General features: G+C 42.2%; 1 protein-coding gene across 1 annotated transcript; it reads right to left on the minus strand.

The window, feature by feature from the left end:
• Positions 1–249: 249 nt before the first annotated feature.
• Positions 250–7,380, minus strand: ociad2 (OCIA domain containing 2). Its single transcript, XM_004067561.5, has 7 exons — positions 7,215–7,380; positions 7,053–7,137; positions 4,109–4,162; positions 3,969–4,016; positions 3,740–3,869; positions 489–564; positions 250–345 (listed from the first exon to the last, which is right to left on the minus strand). The coding sequence occupies exons 1-6, from the start codon at positions 7,293–7,295 to the stop codon at positions 498–500; spliced, it is 465 nt and encodes a 154-aa protein (XP_004067609.1). The 5' UTR covers positions 7,296–7,380; the 3' UTR covers positions 250–345; positions 489–497.
• Positions 7,381–9,343: the final 1,963 nt, after the last annotated feature.

Raw genomic sequence — 9,343 nt, forward strand, 5'->3', positions numbered from 1 at the left:
TCTGTCCACCATGTTTAGACAGAGAATGTTCTGTCAGAAACTGTACTGTAGAACCTCTACAAAGGATTTGAAGAAATTCAAAGTATGTTTACAGATTAGTTAGATGGATGTAATAGTCGGACGTTTTAAAGGGCAGCCTGGTCCCTTTAAAGGTCTGCTTTACCTCCAGAGAAAGGAGAAACAGTGCTCCTCTAGTGGATCATTGTGGTAATGTGATGGTGAAAAAAATGAAGAAAAACAACAGAGAACTTCTATAGAGGTTTAATGTCCTTTAATTCATGAAAATGCTCAGCATCGGGTAGAAAAGGCAGCAAGTCAGCAGCATCTTCTGAATTTCTGATAAGGCTGAAAAAAAGAACAGGGTGGACAATGTCTATAGATCATTTTACCTGAACGTGGCATAGTTAATGTGACACATGCTGTTTGGAAAAGGTGTCTGTTCCAAATGGTCCACAAACGTGTTTGGACCTCTGCTCAGTCCTACATACCTTCTGGATTCAAACCTTTTCTGCAGGAGCATCCTGAGCTTTTCTCTGACACTCCTCACACACGTGATTGCAGGCTCTGTGGAGACAACAGAAAGCTTGGAGGCAAACAGAAGATTGAGGACAGGCATGATCAGAACAGATTATCAAACATAAAAAGCTGATGTTTGGTGACTTGGGGGGCAAAAGTGTTACAGTGCAGATTGTTGACACATGGCAGAAATTGCTGGACAAGCCAGAGAAAGTTGAAGACAGAAAGCTATCAGGTATGGTATTTTTTAGATATTTATTTGTAGAAGAATCTAAAAGGACTTTACATTTTAGATTCTTCTGATTTTCTTCAAACATGTCCCCCATCATGAGAAAAATGCAACAAGAACAAAAACACAGTTTTCATTGGAGTGGGTCTTTTACCGTATGGCCAAACCAAACCCACTTACTCACAAAAATGTACTTTACATATTTTTAGATTATTGACATTTCATGTTTTATATCTAAAATGTATCTTATTTTCAAACCTGACTTACAAAAATCTGAAGAGCATCAGAATTTTGTTCATAATGACAGTAAAGGAAATTCTGATTGTGAATGCTCAGCCTCCCATCACAGGTCATGGCACCGCTCCATCAAACACTGTGAACGGGACTTGGATGCTGCACAGCTCCCACAGCTGCGGCTCAGCCATTGAGCCCATACCATGAAGCTGCCACCACAGAGCCAGTTTAAAAACACTTCAGCTCTGACATCAGGACAACATGGATGCTTTTCCACCTGCATCTCAGTGTTTTCAATTTGATTCAGGCATAAAAAATCTGACGTAATTATTTAACTCATAGCTAAGTAAGGAAATACAGGAAAAGAGTTGCAACTACTTTTGCTTTGGACTGGGTGACCAAAACCCAACCGGATGCACAAAGTCCGTCTTCACTGTTAAAAAAAGAATGAACTGTATGTTGGGGCTGCACGGTGGTGCAGTAGTTAGCGCTCTTGCCTCACAGCAAGAAGGCCCCTGGTTCAAGTCCTGGCTGGAGGACGTGAAAAACATCATCAATGGGGCCTTTCTATGTGGAGTTTGCATGTTCTCCCCGTGCATGCATGGGCTCCTACCGTCCAAAAACATGCTTCATAGGTTGATTGGCAACTCTAAATTGATCATAGGTATGCCTCTGAGAGTGAATGGATGTGTGATTGTGGATATTCTACCCTGCGACAGACTGGCGACCTGTCCAGGGTGTCCCCTGCCTTCACCCACAAGTCACCAGGATAGGCTCCAGCAGCCCCGTGACCCCGAAAGGGAAAAACGGTAGAAAATGAATGAATGAACTGTATGTTTTTGTGGCCATTAAGCCATTCATTTATGAAATGTCGTTTTTATATATTTTGAATTATATTAAATTATCATAGTGTTATATTTCTATATATGTAACAAGTTGAATTTACTGTACTTTCACAGAAGTTCCTCTAAAAAAACACACAAAACTGTGTCAAATCAAATCCTCCAGATGCAGCAGAATTCTTTGAAATAAAAATGTTAGAAAGTCAAGTCATATGTGGTATTTTCTATCATTAGGACTTTGGGAAGCCTTCTTCCTTTTCTCCTGTTACTATAGAAATGACAACATTGGTGAAGAATTCAAGTTTCAGAAAAATAACCAGTACATGTTAAAGCTTTTATATACTTGGAGAATTTTGTCTCTAAATAGCAACTAGACTCTGTTGTTCAGCAGAAGTTAGGAGTATGTGCTTTTCCAGCTATGAACAAATCATTTCAGTTATGTTTTTGCTTTCAAGTAGAGGCTAAATTAAAGTAATTTGGAGCCGAAGGGGTTTGATGCATATTTTGATCAATTGGTGTCATGAGGTTAAACCATCTACCATCATTTTGCTCGGTTATCTGACATGCGGCGAATTAATCCAAACTCTCTTAACTACAATCAATGAGTATTATTTTGTGTAATGTGCAATACTGATTACTGAAATGTTTTAATTACAATCAATAAGCTATTGATTTTCTTTACTTGATCTGCAATGTGTAGCAATAATTACTGGTTTAATGTGATCATGTGTTCTAATGATAATTATTACATACCGTTACTGTTTACTGAAATCATGAATGAATGTTTTCTGAAGATAATCGATCGTTACTAGACTCTGGATTTTGTAACTTGAAAAGAATCTATCTGATCAGAACTGGATTACAAAAACTATGTAAAACTATAAACTGAAGTAACTCAATCGGGGTGGGATTGTATAAACTCGCTTCTTCCCACTCCTTTTCATACAATAAATCAAACTCTACTTATACTTTTGGTTAGTGATCACTGTATTTAATTAAGCAAATGTGCTTAAGTGTGTCATTGTTTTTTTCTTTTTCTTTTTATCTATGAATTTAATCATTCCTGTATGAGTTTGATAAATCTGTGTGAATTCTTTATTGTTTTGACTAAAATGCTTGAACTCAATCAATCAATCAATCAATCAATCAATCAATCAATGTGGGCATGTTGGAGGGCGGTAAAGCACTCAAGGGCTCTCGTGTGGTGTAATGTCAGCCATGGTAAAATAAAAAACAACACGGTTTATTTTACTATTACAGATCACTAAAATCCAAACAGAAATGATCAAACTTAACTAGCTCATTGGTCTACACTTGTATTGAGCTTAACTACCTTCTTCAAGGCCCAAAGCGCTTTACAGTCACAGTCCCATTCACCCATTCACACACACATTCACACACACATTCACACACTGGTGGTGGCTCCACTGCCCAACACTGGCGCTAACCTCTAACCACCAGAAGATTCAGGGTCCTACCCAAGGACACTTGACACGTGGCGGGAACTGAACCTTGTTATGTGCAATATATAGATAGTATATACTTTGATCAGAGGTTGACTTCTGCACCATATATTTTTCTTTCAAACCAAAGAGTCACATGGAGGGATAAAAGAGCTGCATGTGGCTCTGGAGGCTCCTGGTTTAGTAGAAGTCATCTTTATCATGGCTGAGTTGTTGTTGTCTTAAATGGTTTCCCACAGCTGAAAAGTGAATGAAGTTCAATGTTCCATCTTGTTTTAAGGGGGAATCCTATCTCAGGTCTTGTAGTTTCAGTTAGCTTCTCAAATGTCTGTACATGTCATCATCGTATGCACAGCTGGATTCAGAGTTTTGTTTGCATGGTGTATCAGGTATTCTGCTGTGTTAGCAGCCTGATAGTACAGATAGGAGCGTTATAAAACCTTTGTTTGCTCTACCTGTGACCCGGATGGCTGCGTTCTCTATCAGACCTGGGTCCAAAATCCTTCAGTCCGAGCTCCTGGAACTTGCTTTGGCAAGTTCTAATGTAGGAACCTTTTCCCACAGCAAACCCTAGGAGCCCCGCCACTGAAGAGACAAAAGAAAGCACAGTTGGGGGGAGCAATTGTGTTAACAACAGTTACTGCCTGCTAGATGATCATGTCTACGATAATATATAGCACAGACCTGCTAATTTTGGAAAAGGACCAAATCTTTTTGATGATTTCCAAACACCTGCATGGAGGAAGAAACTGTTATTGGGTCCAATGTAAACCAGTTGTGAGACACACTACATTGCTGACAATTGAAGCTGGAGTTTTTGTTACCGTTGTAAATGAGGCCTCCTGTGACGGCCATGCTGCCCAAAGAAAGAGGGAGAGCTGAACGAGGGAAGCAGACGGAAGAGCTGATCAAAACCTGACGGACACTCAGGCACAGTCCGTTTCCTGCTGCAAACTCACAAATGCAGGAAGACCTCACATGTTCAGAAGACCGAATTTCAGAGGAAGAACAGTTCTGTTGTTCATGGTGTCTTTATGCAGACTCTTCATCTTACCTTCAGCAAACAGCTGTGTCTTTTGTACAGAGACTCAAACACCAACCCAAAGTAACTCCAAGCAAGGGGCCAGGCTAAAGTGTGTTTTCAGCATTTCAACCAGAGACGTGTCAAAGCGAACGATCAACTCCAAATGCTGAAAAAATCTGTTTGGCTGGAACGATCCATTTCTGCGGGAAGAGCAGGTTATCGTGATGGCACTGAAACAAGGTGAAATGAAGTTCCAGTGCTGTACCTTGTTCTTCTTAAACATGCCAAAATACTTTCTGGTGTTTTGAAGTTGCTCTGTGTTCAAAAGTAGTCTATTTAAGGGTCCTAACTACAAGTATACTTAGGCTATACTGAAAGTGAGCATGGGTTACTTGAAATGTTCGTTAAATATACTATCTATATATTGTAAACTTGAAATGTTTCAATTTAGCCTAAAGAAGTATTCAGTCAGTATACTTCCTGCACTACAATATAGCAGGGGAAGGCAAACAAAGGCCCAGGAGCCACATGTGGCCCCTAAACTATTTCATCTGGCCCGACAAACTGGAATACATTTTATTGATAATATTGTTTTCCCTGTATTTCAGGTGTCTCCCCATATATAGCGCACTGCAGAAACATTGTCCTTTGTCTATGTTACGGTCTCAAATTTAACTACCTCTGCGAAATATGGCTGCTGCTGCCCGATTTTTGGAAAATCTCTGGCTTGGTGATGAATCTAGACGGTGGCAGTCAGGCGGGGATGAAGTCATTAAAAAATCGGGCGACAGCTGGGCAGCCACAGGTAGCAGCCTGATCTCTGGTTGGTAGCAGCTCAGATTGGAGGATATGTCTGCAGATGGCGGGCGTTCGTATCAAGTGCCACCACTGGAACGGGGGGTGTATAAAAGCGCTCGATTCTGCACCACTGGTCATTCACAACTCAGATTTTGAGCACATAATCTTGTAAATTTACAAATTGTTTGGACAACATGCCTCTCTTCTTCTTAGCATCAACTGCGATTTGTCAATCCGCAGGTCTCTGAGTCGCTGTGGTGCTTTCAAGGCCATGGTCAGTTGGGTGCAGCATCAATGCCGTCTCCCCATTTGGACCCACGATGGCCGGGATCGGCACATTGACGTCCAGGTCAGCGCTGGCCCCCGGCCCCGTCGAGTGCCCGCACTGCTACCGAACGATTTCTCACAATCGGACGGTGGCAGTGGGACGGCAGCACAAGGGTTGCAGGAGGGTGACAGTCTGAAATCGGTTGATCATCAGACGATTATGGGGACCTTGGAGACCCTCCAAGTGCTGCTGCCTTCCTGCCACTCGCCTGTCCTGGACTGCCACTCCACCACCTCCAAATGTGCCCAGACGGCCACTGACCAGTGTCCAAAAATCGTCCAGTCACAGTAAAATGTAAACTTTTTCTCAAAACCTCCATGGCCGTGGCTTGCAAAATGCCTCCCGACTACAAATGCTTCAGCATGGCCACCTTCCCATTGTGCTGTAAAACTTGCATTTAGGTTGTCGTGTTGGCATTTTGGCACACGTGACCGTAGTATTAGGTGTAGAAAGTAAGTCTGGATTCATGTGGTGTTGGAAGATTTGTTGTTTTTTTGACGTTCATGTGTGTTTTTTCTGAGTTGGAAAGGCATTTTCCCCATCATTTCAACAGCACACGAATGCAGCTTTTCTTTAAGTTTGGATTCTTCCCTGAAGAACATCAACGTCTTGGTGCTATTGGCACTAAAATATGAACAAAAGACAGATTGGGAATAAAAAAAAAAACAAATGTTCTGTTTTAAAAAATAAATATTTTGTAATTAAAATTTAAGCTTCTATTATCCAGATTCCATATGATGTATTTCTTCTAGGAATGAGGTGGATTACCAGATCACTCCTGGTCTGGCCCTTCTATCAGACTTTAGAACCCTTTGTGACCCACAAGTCAATAATGTGCCCACCCCTGCTCTATTGTATACTTGATGTACTTATTTGAATGATTCTTAATAAAATACACTTCCTGTGTACGACTTCTGGGTGAGAGTTAGCATAGTCTGCAAACAGGCTTCATCCTTGATTGTCAAAAATAAGAGCTGGTTTGTTTGTTACCAGTTTGCTACAGAAACTACTCTGACATTTAAAAGCACCTCAATTTCCTTTTAGGTTTTTTCTTTTGCTAATTGTGCAGAAGTACCTTTACAGCTGCTTTTCCTCTCTTGCAGGACACTTTCCCTTCTCGTCATGAAGCAACGGGTTAGATAAAGAGTGAAAACTGCTTTCCAACTCACACCAGACTAATGAAGGAAACACTGACTGAGGGTTTTGGGGTGTATTGAACAGCATGGCTGGTAGGAAGTGAAGAAACAGAGAAAGTCGTTTCATTTAACACAGATTCTTGTTGACTTTTTCACTCCTGAATGCTGCTGTGCGTTCAAACCTGTCACAGTGTTTGCTCTCCTCTTTACATGTGGGTGTTCACACCCAGATCCACACAAGAATGGTTTTGTTCCGCCCGCTGGAGTAGATCAACCTTTAACCTTCATTTAGGTCTATGGATTGTGGGAAACTTTCCAAAGAGCTTTGTTCATCATTTGGTTCATTGTTTCTGTAATTTTACATTCACATGTACAATGCAAAAACGTCTGCAGCACGTCTCTCACTAGCAGTTTTTGACGTGATTGCTGAGTCGCTGTTGTAGAAAGTTCCTGTGAGCATTTGGAGCATGTCTGGAGATTACCTCTGTGCCAGAAGCTTTCCTCTTGACACTCCTTCCAGACCTTTCTCACATCCTCTCTGTGAATGTGGGGATCACTCAGAGGCCACTGCACCACACACAGGACAAGGATCACCCTCTGTCAAAAACCACAGCCCACAGGGGCAATCCTTTAAAGCCCCTCACCTTGCAGCCTCCTTTTCCCGCAGCTGGACCCCCGTCCGCCACCTCTGTCTTCACGGCTGTCTCGGTTGTTTCAGAAGTCATGATCAGGAGAGTTCAGACGTCTGCAGTCCGCAAATGTGTGTGCTTTTGTCTCAGCTCGATTCCTGTGTGTGGCTGTAGTAACTCCTCCCTTTCCTTTATACTCCACCCCCCACAGTAAAACCCTTTGGTACCTGATCATTCAGAACTACAGTAGGACAACAACAAAGTAGTGACAAAGAAACACATTTCTGTGGTGCATCCCTCTCCAGCTCTTAGGCTGGAGTTTCTTGTTTTTAAGTGTAAACAAATGTGTCCAGTGGGAAATGGAAACATAGAAACCTTCATCTACATGATTTGACATTTTTAAATGCATAATGATTATTTTGCTATCTCTAAACTTTACCCAGATGAGCTATGCATGTGCATACTTTAGTACATTTGTTTTGATGTTTTTATGAAAATGAATTGAATCAAATTGAACTTCATTTAACTGACAGGCAGAAATTCATTTATCACGGCAGCCCAGAGAAAAAAACAAGTGAGAGTGCAGTTACAGCTCATCAGAATTCAGATCAAACAAACAAATAAGTAAATCCAGATGAGATGTTATGGTTGTGGGAATGAAAGACCTGCTGGTTTCTACCCTGGGGATGTCGAGTCAACAGCCTCCTCCACAGAGAGGTGCAGTTTGTAAAGAGACAGAGTCAAATGTTAACAGCAATAATTATGGTGGTATTTTTATTAAGCCTGTTTTAGAAGAAAAAAACAGGTCTGATTTTTAAAATGCATATTTACAGCTTTTACTTCATCTAAATGTATCATTCACTGACTCAATAGTTAGTTGGCAAGCTAAATATATAATTTACAGTTAATTTTTACATACATTTTTTAATACAAGCGGCTGAGATGAGCTTCCTCTGTAGGGTGGCTGGGCGCTCTCTTAAAGATGGGGAGGAGCTCAGTCACCTGCAGAGAGCTCGGAGTAGAACAGCTTCTCCTCCACATCCAGAGCAGCCAGTTAAGGAGGCTCAGGCATCTAGTCCGGCTGCCTCCTGGACGCCTCCCTGGGGGGGTGTTCTGGGCATGTCCCACTGGGCGGAGGACCGGGGAAGACCCAGGACACACTGGAGAGACTATGCCTCTCTGCTGGCCTGGGAACACCTCTGGGTCCCCCAGAGGAGCTGGAGGAAGTGACCGGGGAGAGGGAAGTCTGGGCATCTTTGCTTAGATTGATGCCCCCACAACCCAGTCCTGGATAAGCAGAAGAAGATGGATGGATTATGGATGGATGATAGATGGATGGATGGATGGATGGATGGATGGAGGAAGGATGGAAGGATGATGGATGGATGGATGGATGGATGGATGGATGGATGGATGGATGGATGGATGGATGGATGATGGATGGATGGATGATGATTGATGGATGGATGATGGATGATAGATGGTTGGATGGATGGATGGATGGATGGATGGATGGATGGATGGATGATGGATTGATGGATGAATGGATGATGGATTGATGGATGGAGGATGGATGGATGATGGATGGATGATGGATTGATGGATGGAGGATGGATGGATGGGTGGATGATGGATTGATGGATGGAGGATTGATGGATGGATGGATGGATGATGGATGATAGATGGATGGATGGATGGATGGATGGATGGATGGATGGATGGATGGATGGATGGATGATGGATTGATGGATGGATGGATGATGGATTGATGGATGGAGGATGGATGGATGATGGATGGATGATGGATTGATGGATGGAGGATGGATGGATGGGTGGATGATGGATTGATGGATGGAGGATTGATGGATGGATGGATGGATGATGGATGATAGATGGATGGATGATGGATGATAGATGGATGGATGGATGATGATTGATGGATGGAGGATGGATGATAGATGGAAGGATGGATGATGATTGATGGATGGATGATGGATGATAGATGGTTGGATGGATGGATGGATGGATGGATGGATGGATGGATGGATGGATGGATGGATGATGGATTGATGGATGGAGGATGGATGGATGGATGGATGGAAGTTATTTTGGAGCTAAATGCTCTTAATATTTAACTGACATGC

Source organism: Oryzias latipes, chromosome 4, assembly GCF_053564925.1.
Source record: "Oryzias latipes strain Hd-rR chromosome 4, Olatipes_Hd-rR_3.1".
Taxonomy (NCBI): Eukaryota; Metazoa; Chordata; class Actinopteri; order Beloniformes; family Adrianichthyidae; genus Oryzias; species Oryzias latipes.

Coding starts and splice junctions, on each gene's coding strand:
- ociad2 (XM_004067561.5), bottom strand. CDS start 7,295: ATGACTTCTGAAACAACCGAGACAGCCGTGAAGACAGAGGTGGCGGAC. Junction 4,163..7,052: donor GGAAAGCTTCTGGCACAGAG/GTAATCTCCAGA, acceptor TCCCTCGTTCAG/CTCTCCCTCTTTCTTTGGGC. Junction 4,017..4,108: donor AGGAGGCCTCATTTACAACG/GTAACAAAAACT, acceptor TCCTCCATGCAG/GTGTTTGGAAATCATCAAAA.